General features: G+C 45.5%; 1 protein-coding gene across 1 annotated transcript in view; it reads right to left on the bottom strand.

The window, feature by feature from the left end:
* kcnk10a (potassium channel, subfamily K, member 10a) overlaps positions 1 to 16,593 on the bottom strand; it is a 103,523-nt gene that overhangs the window by 18,643 nt on the left and 68,287 nt on the right. The window contains exon 5 of the mRNA XM_031300187.2: positions 14,649 to 14,841. Coding sequence (XP_031156047.1) covers positions 14,649 to 14,841 — 193 coding nt within the window. The remainder of the gene's footprint in view (positions 1 to 14,648; positions 14,842 to 16,593) is intronic.

Consider the following 16,593-nt stretch of genomic DNA (forward strand, 5'->3'; position numbering starts at 1 on the left):
TCCTGAAGTAGTGTCCAACCCCATTCCTGAGTCGGAAAACAATGAGTTAGCCATAAATCATTCTCATGTGTTTGTAGCTAGTGTGACCACTAGAGTGCAGGGTCGTAAGCAGGCCCAAGAGGTTAACTTGTCTGACTCCTTTGTTTGCATCTGTACTTTCTGGGGAAAGTGTGCCCTCCCCCACTAACACAGAACATTTAGGGAACGTTCTGGTTCCCTAAAGGTTAGTTCGAACCAAACCAGAAACGTAGCTCCACACAACATTCCTGTTTGTTTGTTTTTGGTTGTTCTGAGTGCGGTTTAAATGTTTATTTAAACCAGCTCCATTTAAGTTTTTGAAATAGCATATAAAAGGTTTGCAGTCACTTGATTTAGATTCACTCAAAAATCATTGGTCTTATAAAATCTAAGTAAGATAAACAGCATAGCAAGAGAATATATTTATTTTTAGGCTGATATCAATTTTGCTAAAAACAATACTTTTGTGCTTGATTTAGTTTTTTAACTGTATTAGGTGAAAATACTTCAAACAAGAATCTATCAATAGAATGATTTTCACAATTAAGAAAATTCACTTCTTTCATTTCACTTCTTACAAGTGACTCCGTTCAGTGTACAAATCCAACCGTTACACCCCCACGCCAGTAGGGGGAAAACAGTGCCTCTGCTCTCAGGTGACCGATTCAAGTCCTGTCCTGACTTCAGTGTTGGATGACCTACTTTCTCTAACTGTCGGACCTATACGCGGCCTCGCAACCTCACGAAAAAGTAAGTGAAATAAGTTACAGTTTCATGATGTTGTGGTTGTAATGCAAGGGTTTGGGGTTTAACCTTAAGCCCTTTCCTCTAAGTGGGCTCCATAGCGCCCCCTAATGCCTGGAATGCCTTAACTTGGACATAGTTGCTCCGATCTTCACCAGATTTAATACCCATATTGCTCTAATCATTGCGGACATATTTCCCATTTACCTTCATTAGCTCCGCCCAACCGGAAGGCGGACATTTTTAATGTGTTTTACATTCTTTCAAACTCGTCCTAGGCCGTGATTTCAATCTTCTTGAATCTTTGCAGGTAGTATCTGTTGACCCTCATGACGACAAGTTATCCAGAGAATTTTGATAGTTGAAAAAATGTCTAATGCCTGTCTAAACAGGAAGTTGCGTTATCTTGGCAACAATTATTCCGATTGCCCCGAAACTTGACAAGGTTGTTCGTCATGGTTGGTTTAGCATCTGTGCCAAACTTGCCATCAATCGGCCTTTAGATGGCGCTGTTTTCTTTTTCTAAATTAATTAGCAAATTCGCTTTGAGTGAAACCTACTTTTTTTAACTCCTCGTAGAGTGTGAGTCCCATCTGCACAAAAATGTACAGATAGACTCGGTGGACCCTCATGACAAAAAGATATCTTGATAGCTAACACAATGCGCAAGTTACAGAGGACCAACTTCCTGTAGGGGGCTGTCGAAACAGGAAGTTGTGTATTTTACCAAGATTTTTTCCGATTGACACCAAACATGACACAGTTGTTCCGCATAGGGGCTTAACATCCATGCCAAATTTAGAGTGAATCGGCCATTAGATGGCACTGTTAGAATTTTCTTTTATTAATTAGCCACATCGCGATATATGGGAAACCCACTTTGTCTAACTCCTCATGGGCCGTGAGTCCAATCTGCACGAAAACTTGGATATAGACTCGGTGGACCCTCGTGACTAAAAGTTATCAAAAGAATTTTGATAGCTAACGCAATGCGCAAGTTATGGAGGACCAACTTCCTGTAGGTGGCTGTTGAAACAGGAACGGTTGTATCTTGGCAAGTTGTTCCGATTTACATAAAACTTAGAATGTGTGGTCTACATGTGATATTGAGCCGACCTCTATACTCTAGCCACACCCATTTACACAGACCACGCCCCCTTTCATAACTTGTGAACCGTTTAAGGTAGACTCTTGTGAATCATTGAACATTGGCAGTCGTATCAAGTCTCTCCATCCCATGGGCCCACAACCTGTGGGAGGAACCGCTGGGGTCGGGTGCGCTGCCACACGGGTGGCAGTGAAGGTCAGGGGCCTCGACGGACCAGACCCGGGCAGCAGACGCTGGCTCTGGGGACGTGGAATGTCACCTCTCTGTGGGGGAAGGAGCCGGAACTGGTGCAGGAGCGCTACCGGTTAGATCTGGTGGGGCTTACCTCTACGCACAGTCTTGGTTCTGGAACCATACTCCTGGATAGGGGTTGGACTCTTTTCTTCTCTGGAGTTGGCCAGGGTGTGAGGCGTCGGGCGGGTGTGGGGATACTCACAAGCCCCCGGCTGAGCGCCGCTACGTTGGAGTTTACCCCGGTGGACGAGAGGGTCGCCTCCCTACGCCTGCGGGTTGTGGGGGGGAAAACTCTGACTGTTGTTTGTGCATATGCACCAAACAAGAGTTCGGAGTATTCGGCCTTCTTGGAGACCTTGAGTGGAGTCCTGTATGGGGATCCAGTGGGGGACTCCATAGTTCTGCTGGGGGACTTCAACGCGCACGTGGGCAATGATGGAGACACATGGAGAGGCGTGATTGGGAGGAACGGCCTCCCTGATCTAAACCAGAGTGGTTGTTTGTTGTTGGACTTCTGTGCTAGTCATGGATTGTCTATAACGAACACCATGTTCGAACATAGGGATGCTCATAAGTGTACTTGGTACCAGAGCACCCTAGGCCAAAGGTTAATGATTGATTTTATAATCGTTTCATCTGATCTGAGGCCGTATGTTTTGGACACTCGGGTGAAGAGAGGGGCAGAGCTGTCAACCGATCACCATCTGGTGGTGAGTTGGGTCAGGGGGTGGGGGAATACTCTGGACAGACCTGGTAAGCCCAAACGGGTAGTGCGGGTAAATTGGGAACGTCTGGAGGAGATCCATGTCTGACAGACTTTCAACTCACACCTCCGGCGGAGCTTTTCGTGCATCTCTGTGGAGGCTGGGGGCATTGAACCCAAGTGGACAATGTTCAAAGTTTCCATTGCTGAAGCTGCGGTGAGGAGCTGTGGTCTTAGGGTCTTAGGTGCCTCAAGGTGGCGGTAACCCACGAACACCGTGGTGGACACGTGGACAGAAATGCTTAAAGCTCTGGGTGTGGAGGGGTTGTCTTGGTTGACACGCCTCTTCAACATTGCGTGGAAGTCTGGGACGGTGCCTAAGGAGTGGCAGACCGGGGTGGTGGTTCCCCTTTTCAAAAAGGGGGACCAGAGGGTGTGTGCCAATTATAGGGGTATCACACTTCTCAGCCTCCCTGGAAAAGTCTACTCCAAGGTGCTGGAAAGGAGGGTTCGGTCGATAGTCGAACCTCAGGTTGAAGAGGAACAATGCGGATTCCGTCCTGGTCGTGGAACAACAGACCAGATCTTTACTCTCGCAAGGATCCTGGAGGGAGCCTGGGAGTATGCCCAACATGCTACATGTGCTTTGTGGATCTGGAGAAGGCGTATGACCGGGACCCCCAGGAGATACTGTGGGAGGTGCTGCGGGAGTATGGGGTGAGGAGGTCCCTTCTCAGGGCCATCCAATCTCTGTACGACCAAAGCGAGAGCTGTGTCCGGGTTCTCGGCAGTAAGTCGGACTCGTTTCAGGTGAGAGTTGGCCTCCGCCAGGGCTGCGCTTTGTCACCAATCCTGTTTGTAGTATTTATGGACAGGATATCGAAGCGTAGTCGGGGTGGAGAGGGGTTGCAGTGCAGTGGGCTGGGGATCTCATCGCTGCTTTTTGCAGATGATGTGATCCTGATGGCATCATCGGCCTGTGACCTTCAGCACTCACTGGATCGGTTCGCAGCCGAGTGTGAAGCGGCTGGGATGAGGATCAGCACCTCTAAATCGGAGGCCATGGTTCTCAGCAGGAAACCGATGGAGTGCCTTCTCCAGGTAGGGAATGAGTCCTTACCCCAAGTGAAGGAGTTCAAGTACCTTAGAGTCTTGTTCGCAAGTGAGGGGACAATGGAGCGGGAGATTGGTCGGAGAATCGGCGCAGCGGGTACGGTATTACATTCAATTTATCGCACCGTTGTGACGAAAAGAGAGCTGAGCCAGAAGGCAAAGCTCTCAATCTACCAGTCAGTTTTCGTTCCTACCCTCACCTATGGTCATGAAGGCTGGGTCATGACCGAAAGAACGAGATCCAGGGTAGAAGCGGCCGAAATGGGTTTCCTCAGGAGGGTGGCTGGTGTCTCCCTTAGAGATAGGGTGAGAAGCTCAGTCATCCGTGAGGAGCTCGGAGTTGAGCCGCTGCTCCTTCGCGTCGAAAGGAGCCAGTTGAAGTGGTTCGGGCATCTGGTAAGGATGCCCCCTGGGAGCCTCCCTAGGGAGGTGTTCCAGGCACGTCCAGCTGGGAGGAGGCCTCCGGGAAGACCCAGGACTAGGTGGAGGGATTATATCTCCAACCAGGCCTGGGAACGCCTCGGGATCCCCCAGTCGGAGCTGGTTAATGTGGCTCGGGAAAGGGAAGTTTGGGGTCCCCTGCTGGAGCTGCTACCCCCGCGACCCGACGAAGATGGATGGATGGATCAAGTCTGGTGAAAATGTACATATTTTATGGGTTTCAAAAATGGCGTACAAAAATGGCTCGCTAGCGCCCCCTACAAAGATAAAGAAATTGAGCCCCTGCAGTATGTTTAACGTAGGCTCACAGAACTTGGTACACATATGTATCATGTCAAGCCGCACAGAAAATGTCATTGTAGACATACCCTAAACCCAACAGGAAGTCCGCCATTTTGATTTCAAAGTTCGAAATTAGTGCGATTTTGGCCATTTCCACATGTCGTATTTCAACGAACTCCTCCTAGAGATTTCATCCGAGAAAAACTTTCGTCATAGGGCGTGGCAGGGCGGCCATTTTGTGCGTTTCGCCATCAAAACAGGAAGTGGCTGTAACTTGAGTGTACATTGTCCAACTGGCTCGAAACTTTTCAGGATTCATAAGAGTCCAACCCTGAGGACAAATAAAGGCCGATATTTACTTAAAGTCATAGCGCCCCCCTAGTGGCAACAGGAAGTAGGCCTAAAAGTCAAGGTGCTATACTTTAACAAACTCCCCCTAGAGATTTTATCCGGCGGACTTCAAATTTGGTCTGTACCATCTCAACACTTTAAAGATGAAAAGTTATTAAAAGAAAAACTTTTTGTCAAACGGTGTGGGCGTGGAGTGGCAGCCATTTTGAGTGTTTAACGATAAACGAGAAAGTGGCTGTAACTACAGTGTACATTGTCATATCTATTTGAAATTCCCCACAAGAGGACATCTAGAGGCCAATATTGACTTTTGGTCATAGCGCCCCCCGCTGGCAACAGGAAATAAGCCTTATATGACAAACATCATCCGATTTACATGAAACTTATAATGTGTAGTCTACATGTGATACTGAGCCGCCCCCTATACTTTAACCACGCCCACGTACTCACGCCACGCCCCCTTTCATAACATTTTAATCGTTTTAGGTAGACCCTTGTGTGAGGTATCGTTGAACTCAGCAGAGACTTCCTTTTTCATTGGTCATGGTTTGCCACGCCCCCTTTCACAGCTAATGAACTGCATGGCGTAGAGTCTTGTGTGAGGTATCATTGAACTCAGCAGAGAGTTCCTTTTTGATTGTGATGGTTTGACCCGCCCCCTATGCGTTAGCCACGCCCCCTTTCATAACTATTGATCCGTTTGATGTAGAGTCTTGTGTGAGGTGTCAATGAACTTAGTAGAGAGTTTGTTTGTTATTGGTCATGGTTTGGCCCGCCCCCTATGTTTAAGCCACGCCCCTTTTCATAACTGGTGACTCATTTAAGGTAAAATCTTGTGTGAGGTATCGTTGAACTCAGCATAGAGTTCCCTTTTCATTGGTGACGATTTGCCCCGCCCCATATTCTTAAGCCAAGCACTTTAATAACTAAAAACACATTTATTGTACACTATTGTGAGAGGTATCATTGAACTCAACAGAGAGTTCCGTTTTCATTGGTCATGGTTTGACCCGCCTCCTATGATTTAGCCACGCCCCTTTTCATAACTGGTGACTCATTTAAGGTAAAGTCTTGTGTGAGGTATCGTTGAACTCTGCATAGAGTTCCCTTTTCATTGGTGACGATTTGCAGTGTCTGAGTGCTGTGCAAATGTACGGCTGTAAGGAGCGCCGTCCGCCAGTACCCCCGACTGCAAGAAGGCGAGGGCCCGCTCATCGCTGCTTGCAGCTTTAATTTGACTTGTAACTTTGCTTCATTTTGACTTTTACTCTAGCAGCCTCCCAGAAAAACTTCCCCGCGCTGACTGCAGCAGACACGGAGGACCCCACAGTGCTCTCCCCCCCTCACAATATCCAACAGTCCAGTGTCAAAGGTGGACTCATTCAAGTTTCTGGGCTCCATCATTTCCCAGGACCTGAAGTGGGAGTCCAACATCAACGCCATCCTTAAAAAGGCTCAGCAGAGGATGTACTTCCTACGGCAACTCTGGAAGCATGGCCTACCACAAGAACTATTGGCCATCTTCTACACTGCTGCCATCCTCCTACCTCGTCCCCTCTGGCAGGCGCTACAGATCCCTGCACACAAAAACAACCAGACACAAGAACAGCTTCTTTCCCACTGCCATCACTATCCTGAACTGATGATAAGTGGGGTCATCCCCTCTATGGCCATTCACCTACACATTACATACTTTATCATTTCAAAATGCATCTTGCACACCACATTTGCACTATTACTTTGCACTCTACTCCATGTGTCTTATTTGTATAGTTGTATTTTTTGTATATTATGTGCCTATATGTATATTGTTGTCTCTATTGTACAGTATGTGTCTATATGGCCAATAAAACTGATTCTGATTATTATCTACATTTTTTATTTTTTGGTACATGGCTGTTAAAGTTAAAATACAATGTTAAGGGAACGTTCCATAAAGGTAACTCAACGGAATACATGTACCACCGTATTCAGAATACAAATTATGAGTAACTGTATTCCGTTACAGTTACAATTTAAATAGTTGGTATTTAGAATACAGTTACATTGTTGAAATCAATGGATTACATGATGATACTTCTCTGTTTCACGAGTTTATTCACTCTCATAACTCCATGCATTTCCCAGAAGCCCCAATATGAAAACAAAAAAATGAGCTATTTGCGTGTTCACTGATAGAGGTAGAGATGGAGCCGGAACAAGCACAACAGAGCCAGGGCAGGAATGCGTTTCTATCTTGGAAATTCAAACAGCATTTCACATTAAAGAAAGAGAAGGGAGAACGAAATATAACTGTGCAGTGCAACCTCTGCTTGCCAGCAACCAACCTCCTTTCAGCGTCCAAATTACTCCACCTCCAACCTGAAGAAGCATCTTAAATTACGTTTTCTTTTTAATTAGCCAAGGGTAGTCGTCTGCTGTAGTTTTACTGGTCACCTTGCTATTTTATAGTTGACGTGCGACTTTACATTCTCCTACTTGCTGATTTACTATCCCCAGAGCCGTTGAAAGACTGACTAGCCCCGTTTGACATGTTAGCTAACCTTAGCTAAAATTAGCTCGTGGTAGCTTAGACTGCGGTTAGATTTTTGTAGTATACAGTTCGGTACTACAAATACAACTATCTATCTGCTTGTTTAGGTGCATATACAGCCAGTTGGAACAGAAGAACACACCAGAATAGGCCTGTTTAGTAAGCTGTATATATGCCGCATTCCTACACTTATAAAATGCAATTCAATGTGGAAGTAATCCAAGTATTCAGAATACTAATGGAATACGTTACAAATTACATTTTTGGGCATGTATTCTGTAACGGAATATGTTTTGAAAGTATCCTTCCCAACACTGACTGCACCCTTGCCACTTACTTGGGAGGCTCTCATTAAAGCACAAACAAATTATCCCTCGTTAGACAAGTGTTGGAAGTCAACAGCCATTCTTTGTGGAGAATGGTGTGTTGATGTGTAGGTGGGTCTCACGGTCAGGGTGGGTGGCGACCGATTCAGAGGAGGATTGGGGGGGTAGTGAAGGCAGATGTAGTGCGTTTTTGTAAAACTTGCAGTACTCGCCAGATGGTAGGTAAGCCTAATCCAGAGATGGGGACTCGAGTCTGAGACTCGGACTCGAGTCGCACTCAAGTCTGAAGTCAGCACAAACAGCTGACTTCAGACTTGACTCGGACTCGAGCTTCAAGACTCGTCAACAACCTGTTTTCATGCAATTACTGCTTTTTAAATCTAAATGTATTAATGTATTTCTGTTTTCTTTTATTGGCGCATATACGTTGGGGAAACGTATGACGAGCTACATGTCCCCTGCCCTTTGCCATAATGTGCAACGTAACGCATGCGTTATGCCTTATGTGCGCGCACTCACATATAAAAAAATGCATAGACGATGGCAACAGTCCTCCCCGGAGTTGTGCCTTTTGTCATTAGTTTTGCTTTCAATAACTTGGTAAACCGTGGCAGTAAGCTAACAGCTACATGCAAGGTGTGTGGCACCAAGATAAATGATGCCGGCATCTCCAAACGCACCCAGGCAGGTCAGTCACTTGCTAATGTGAAAGAGACGTTACATTTAGCATATATCATCACAGGTAACAAGCTAACCATCGTAAAGTGTTGTGCTAATGCTGGGAACAGGCAAATTGTATCTTTATAGTTAGTAGTTGCTCAGACATCCATGGCGCACAGGAGGCGGGACGCACGGATCCATCTCCCCATGAACAAACGCTGTGTCGAGTGGGCAAACTGATGTGATGCGTAATTGATCCCGTGGATGATTTGTAGGCTATTAAGTGGACAAGGTGTACCCGGTCCACCAAACACTGGGCCGTCTTGACTGTCTTAATTCTGCACATATTTCTGTTACTGTAGTTCTATTTACTATTTCATTATTTCATTCACGCGTGGCGCAGCGGATCCGTGTGCACTGTCACCTGCCGTGGAGACGCTGGCCTCACTAACCTCTCCTCCTCTGAGTCGGATCTCCCTCGCGCTGGACTCAGTTTCACTGAGCGTGCTAACACTTAGAAAATAAATAAATTGCATTACATCAGTGAGTTCAAACTGCTTATTGTGCGTAATTTGGACTGACACTGAGAGGCATGTTGTTCTGTAACTGGTGTGGCGCTGCCACTATTCTCTTGATTTCCACTTCGACATTAGACATTTTTTTGAGTGAAAGAGACGTTACATTTAGCATATATCGTCATAACAAGCTAACCATCGCAAAGTGTTGTGCTATGCTGGGATTGCCTGGGAACAAGCAAATTGTATCTTTATAGTTGTATTCATATGATGTGATGTGACAGATTTAGGTTAATATTTCACCAGGTCCGAGGGCTAGAGGGATGTGTTAAGTAGACCCCATAAAGTTATCCTACAACTGATTTTGATACTGTACTGTATGGATGGTAGCTACAGGACATGCTTTGAATTCATAAGATTTAACAATACAGTTCAATTCAGATGGCCAGAGACTTGAGACTGGACTAGGACTCGTGGCAAAAGACTTGAAACTTGACTTGGACTGGAGCTCAAAGACTTGAGACTCGACTTGGACTTCCAAAAAATCACTTGTGAACATCTCTGGCCTAATCAGCCTGTTGTTGTTGCTCCGCTGCGGCCTGTTCCCGCAAGTGGTGAGCCCTTTGAACACATTCTTGTCGACTGTGTGGGTCCATTGCCCAAAGCCAAGTCTGGGAATCAGTTTTCAGGTTGTGTAGTCCTGTGGTTCCTTTTGTGTGGAATGCGGAGTACCATGCAGCGACCATGCTTTTAACGCTGCCAAGTCTCTCCTCTGTTGTGCTCCTGTGCTGGCTGCAACTGACCTTGCTCGACCTTTCCAGCTTGAGGTGGATGCCAGTGCCACTGGAGCTGGTGCGGTGTTGTTGCAGGACGGTGGTGGGGATGTGTGTCATCTGTTTCTTTTCCACCAAGTTCAAACGTCATCAGCTGAACTACTCCACCATTGAGAAAGAGATTTTAGCCATGCTCCTTGCCTTACAGCACTTTGAAGTGTATGTAGGATGCAGTTAATTTCCAGTCACTGTCTACACTGACCACAACCTGCTTGTCTTTTTAGCCCAGATGTACAACAGCAATTAGCGCTTGATGCGCTGGGCACTCCCAACATCTGCATTAAACACAAGAGGGGAGCTGACAACATTGTGGCTGACGCGCTGTCCCGTAGGTGAGACAACTTTGAGGAACAAAAGTGAGATTCTGGTTGGACTGGTGGGTCAGTGATGGTGGAACGGATATGGTGAACGTGCAAATAGAGGAGGGGTTTCCTCTTATGGGAGGGGGGTGTCACGTGCCGTGTTTTGTGTTGTGTGTGTTCTTTTGTGTGCCGCTCTCTCCAGATGCGCATGTGGCGTCACTCCCGCAGCTGAAGCTGATCAGCGCCCATCAAGTAAGTAGCTGTGGGAACCAGTGACAGAAGACGGGGGGCTTCCGTGGAAGCCAGCGAGAGACAGAGAGAGGAGCCAGTAGCGTACCAGAGCCAGTGGGCCAGTGGTGTTTCGATTTGTCTTTGTGTGGTCATTTTCGCTTTCCTTTTTAAGGTTGTGTTGTCTTTAGTTTGTGTAATAAATCCTTTTAGTTATTGTTGAAAGCATTTCCGCCTTTCCTTTTTCCTTCTCCCTGGTTTATTATTTAAATTGGTTGTGTCCTCCAACCCTAGACAAAGTAGGGACGTAACAACCCGTTTTCCGGCGCGTTCGCAACACTGAACGTGAAGCACCAGAAAAACAAAACAAAGGCATAGGCTACTCGTCTACTTCAAATGGGAAAGTCTGTCATTAGCAGATTTATATATGTGCAAATTCTTTGTGGAAAAGGGTATAAGAAACAAGCCTGACACTACACTACTGATATAGCTGACTACTAACAGCTATATCAGCTGCTATAACTACTATAATAACCCTTTGTTGGCAGAAAAAGAGCCAATGCTATAAAATGCCATAAAAACGTGATCGGGGCATCTCTAGTTGTGGGAGAGGAGTGTGATGTAGTGTGTCTGGAGCACCAACTGCCTCACTCACAACAGTTTGTCAAATTCTGTTGGTTCCTTTTCTGAGTTCAATGAATAGTTACTAGTGTTTTGTGCTCATATTTAATTTAATTTAAAAAGGGTGAGCAACCTTTGCTCAGTGTATGATATGCAAATTCATTTCATTCATTTATTTATTTATTGGGCATTTTTATGCATTTAATTGATAGGACAGCTGAAGACAGATAGTGGGAGAGAGATGGAGAATGACATGCAGCAACACTCAGCAGGTTAGAATGGAAACTGCGACCGGTGGGGTAATGACTGAGCCTTACTACATGGGGCACACACTCAACCATGTGAGCTACCAGGGTGCCCTGCAAATCCACTTTAGCATACACAATATTATTAATTTCCTCGGACACTGCAAGGTAACAGGAAGAGGCGCTTCCAGAGTGGCTGGTATAAACAGTATCCACCATAATAGGCAGTGTGTTTAACAGGAGTGTTTACTGTTATGCATGTAGTCATTCCTCTCTGCCAAAAACCCCAGCATCTGTGTTCACATCACAGCAAGGTTTCAATCATTTAAAACAGGTAATGTACCGAGATGCCGGGTTTAAAGCACATGATAAGTCAGAGGGTCATGTCAATGCTGTTTGCATCGGGTAAGCATTATTTTTGAAGGACAGAAGAGATCTGTGAAACTTTTTTTCTCACGGTGACTGGTTCGGAATTTCCGTTAGAAGTACTTTCCCCAAGGAGCTTAACTTTATACGCTAACGTTACTGTACAGACTTTTAAGAGCGCAATCTTTAAAAATAAAACATCCTCAACCCTCTGCTGAATCTCATATTTGCTCGTTTTTTCTTCTTAAACTAACGTTATTGTAACTTTACATAACAGACTTTTTTTGTGGGCTCATATTTGCTCGTTTTTTTTTGTGCAAACAAAGATAACATTATAATATTGACGTTTTCATTGTCAATTTTGTAGCTTCATATTTGTAATTTTTTTTTTTTATTTGAAACTGTTCCAGGTCCCTGAGTTTGAGCCACATTTTCACCCCTTGGAGTCAGATGGTGAGAGTATCATTAACTTTTTCCATTCGTTGCATGAAGAGGACCCAGCCTTGGCCAAACACCTCATGGAGGTTCGCTGGGAGGCTACCAAGCATGAGTTTCACCATCCTGTCTCCAAGCCTGTTAGCCCTCAGCAGTCATTCACCCTGCTTCCGAGATGGAGAGTGTTCCAGACTCTTTGCCACTGGTCGACGTTTCTGAGTTGGCGCTGCTGACCGTGCTGTGCAGCGGACCAGAGCCCGTACTGTGCAGTAGCTCAGGCTCTAGTCCAGCTGACCCTTCAACTGTCCGGCCTCCAAAGGGAGTTATCCTTTGCCAGCCTGCCCGGTCTCCAGAGGGAGTCAGCCTTTGCCAGCCTGCCCGGTCTCCAGAGGGTCTTCGGCAGCCTGCCCGGTCTCCAGAGGGTCTTCGCTGGCTTGCCCTGCATCCAGAGGGTCTTCGCCGGCCTGTCTGGCCTCCCGAGGGAGTCAGCCTTGCTGGCCTGCTCGGCCTCCAGAGGGAGTCAGCCTTTGCCATCGGCCGCCAGAGGGGCTCCGCCTTCACCTTCTTGCTCGGCCGCCAGAGGGGCTCCGCCATCGCCTTCCTGCTCGGCCACTAGAGGGGCCCTGCCTTCGCCTTCCTGCTCGGCCGCCAGAGGGGTTCCACCTTTGCTGCCGGCCGCCAGAGGGGTTCCGCCATCGCCGCTGCCCTCAGTTCTCGGTTCCCGAGTCCCGCTGCCCTCAGTTCCCAAGTCCCACTGTCACCTGTTCTTGTGCTCCCATTTTTTCATCCCTTGTCCTCCCTTCTCTCTCCCTGGTTGGACTGTTCTGTTGTGAAATGTATGGAGGTCAGCCAAGGGAGTTGCAGAAGCTCAGTGATATTAGATGGGCATGTAGATCCTTGACTTGCAGGAATTTAATGGAGAGATTATCTGCTGTGCTTCGTGTTCTGCATGACATTGCAGCAGAAAATAGTGGAGAAAGATCAGTAGATGCTTAAGTTTTACTATCTCAGTTAGCAACTTGGCGATGCACAGCTGCTATCTGACACCCTCCAATCTCCTTCACTTGACCTATCTATGGCTGTGGATTTAGTAAATGCACTTAAAGACTTATTTCAGGAGTACAGAAGTGAGTCATTTGTTAACAATCTATGGAAAGATATTATAAACACTGCCACAAATTGCAGTATAGCTATTGAAAATGCAGAGAAGACATCTCAAAAAGTTAGCTCCAGACTTGGTGGGTCTATCATAACATCTACAACTGGTCAGTGCAAATGTAACACTGGTGACAAGGATAAAAAAGCACAAATTTCCTTCAAGAGGAAGTAGTCTTTCGCTTAGGAGAAATTTATGAAAGTCATTCTGAAGATCTCAGTCATTAACTCCCCCCAGGCAAAGGAAGCTTTTGCATAGAAAACAGCAAAGTGGAATGCAGAAGCTAATAATAATAATAATAATAATAATAATAATAATAACTTTTTTATAGCGCCTTTCACAAAACCCAAGGACACTTTACAGAATTACTGGGGAAACAGAGCTAAGGGAGGTTGTAGGCTGTGGTGAAAAGGTGGTGTTTGAGGAGTTTTTTAACATGTCTAGGGATGTAGCATTGCAGATATCTGCAGGGAGGGTGTTCCAGATGGATGGGCTGCAACAATGAAGGTTTTGCTCCGAAGGTACGCAGTCTGGGGTAGGGAGTGGAAAGCAGGCCAGATAGCCAGAGCCCAGCCAGTAAGGAATACATCTTCTTGGTTCTTAAACTGATCAAGAGGCAATTACGCACAACTATAACAGACGTCAAACTGAGCAACTTGTGTGTCCTTATCATTGAGGCTAGAAGAGCTAAGTTACTTGACCTATATATATATATATAAACCAAGCCTATATTATAATCAAAAAGAAACTGTAATCAAGACCCAAATGTTCAAGTCTGATAATCTTTTGACATGTGTTCAAGGTCCCATGGCATGAAAATTTCACTTTATGAGATTTTTTAACATTAATGAGTTCCCCCAGCCTGCCTTATGGTCCCCCAGTGGCTAGAAAGGGCGATAGGTGTAAACCGAGCCCTGGGTATCCTGCTCTGCCTTTGAGAAAATTAAAGCTCAGATGGGCCAATCTGGAATCTCCTCCTTATGAGGTCATAAGGACAAAGGTTACCTCCCCTTTCTCTGCTTTGCCCACCCAGAGAATTTGGCCCACCCATGAGAAAGAGAGCGACATCATGGCTTGCAAACAAGCAAAGTGGCAGTTGGTCAAGGCCACACCCCCACCCTCAACCTTGCCCCCCCCTCTCTCCTCCTCAATAGCATTTAAAGCTACAGACACAGAAATGGCGCATCCTAAGTAAAGCTCATTGTGGGACTGGCTCTAGTGGCTATAATTCTACACCAAGGCTGAATTTCGGGAAAGAGACTTCAGATACAGTATTAGGGGACCACTAAGGCCTATATAAAAGCATCCAAACAGCAGCATGTCGTAGGACCTTTCAGGTGTACTTGACTGTGATTAATAATATGTAAGAAACTAATCAAGTCATCAGGACATTTGCATTCATTAATATTTTGACTATGAATGATAAGCTCTCACCTGCAACATAGTCACCTATTCCAACTGTTGTCAGAGTGATGACAACAAAATATGTTGACTCCAGAGCTGTCCAGCCCTCAATGTGTTTGAAGATCACAGCTGGGATGGTGACGAACAAGATGCAGCCAGCCAGGATGAAGAGGAGGGTGGAGGCCACACGGATTTTAGTCTGACTGATCTGGTTGTGTTTATTCTGTGAGAGAGAGAGAGACACACACACACACACACACACACACACACACACACACACACACACACACACACACACAAAGTATTGGCAAAGTGTTAACCATAATACCTCGTTTTTGTATGTCTCGTTTTCAGCAGGGTTCTCATTGTGTTTGGACTCCTTGGTGGAACCCATATAAATAGAACGAGAGTAGAACAGACTTTGAACTGTTTGCTATGGTCATTTGATTAGTTCAAGACAAAAAGGACGATTCATATTAGTTGTTATGGTGACAGCACACGTCAGTGGGGCCGTGCATTATTTCTCATTTCACACCCACTGGTATAAGAACTCAGTTTTGGCCTACCATCCACACTAAGCCAGTGTTTCTCTTTCTAGATCTAGCAATCCTTAATTCCTCTCAGCCGCACAACAAAGCAACCGATATAGTGCACAAAAGACGCTTCTCCATGCTTCATACTACTCCAATGCTTGTTTGGCAGAAAACCTCACCTCAGTAATTCTGTGACTTCCAACAAGTTGGTTTATGCAGAATGCATTGCAACGGCAATGACAACAAAAAAATTGGCCGCCACTATGACCATCCTGTTATGTTGATTTGAATGGGATAGTCCGTATTCAAACTTTTATGGTGGCACCACACAGAGTCATTAGGAGGAATATTGACGAATCAGCCACAGTGGCTGTATTATCGCATCAGCATGACTAGTTATTGTGATGAGAAAAGAATACTCTGGTCAGGACAGAGGTGTGGACTCAAGTCACATATTTGATGATTTTAGACTCTAATCGACTCTAATCTAATCAAAAAAGTCGACTTGGACATTAACACCAACACCAATGACTTGTGACTTCACTTGCACTTTTGTTTAGGAATCGAAAACAACGTTTAGAACTTTGTATTTGACTTGGGAATTGTAAGTTTTGATTTGGGACTTGCCTGTCTTGAAGTGAGTCAGGAGGGTAAACTTGATCTAAAAGTTTATTAGTTCAACAAGGGGCAGTCACCCAGGCAGTTTGTTTCCTTTTATTTGTACCATGGGGGAAGCTATTACTATTATATTTTGGTTTCTTTTTTTTGTTTCTTAACACCAGCTGGCCAGTGAACCAAAGGTTTTTAACTAAAGTTAAACAAACTCACATGTAATTAATAATGGTGAATGAAATCATGTAATACATGCTGGTCCACCCTAAAGACTGCACACTAGTGATGGGCGGATGAATCCAAATATCGATAATATCGATACCAATGTTGGTATTGATATTGATCAATACCAGTGTAATGAGATTGATACTTTAGTTTTAGTTTCTTTCCAGTATGCACTGCGACCTAGCTGTCTGTGTCTGTGTAAGTGCCGCTGCTTTCAAGTGCCACTCCTGTCACAGTGCAGAGCAGACACACTCTGCTCCTCCTCCCCCCTCTTGTGATTTGATGTTGTACCGTCAGGTGACTTAGCGACCCCTAGCAAACCAGCAAGAAAGCAGCCAGGCACGGCGGCGGCCAGCAGCACAGACACACAAGCAGGATAGAGACAGAGCAGAAGAATGGCAGAGAGGAAGAGGAGCGCTGTGTGGCTATATTTTCAGGTCAAAAATGAAACAATGGCAAGCTGTATAATTTGTAAATATGTTGTAAGACACAACACATTTATAAGCATATGAACATTCTGTACTGGTTTTAATGTATTAATAACCCAAAGGAAAAATCACAAAACCACTCAATTCATTCAGATTTAGCAATTTGATGATGCATCC

Source organism: Sander lucioperca, chromosome 19, assembly GCF_008315115.2.
Source record: "Sander lucioperca isolate FBNREF2018 chromosome 19, SLUC_FBN_1.2, whole genome shotgun sequence".
Classification (NCBI taxonomy): domain Eukaryota; kingdom Metazoa; phylum Chordata; class Actinopteri; order Perciformes; family Percidae; genus Sander; species Sander lucioperca.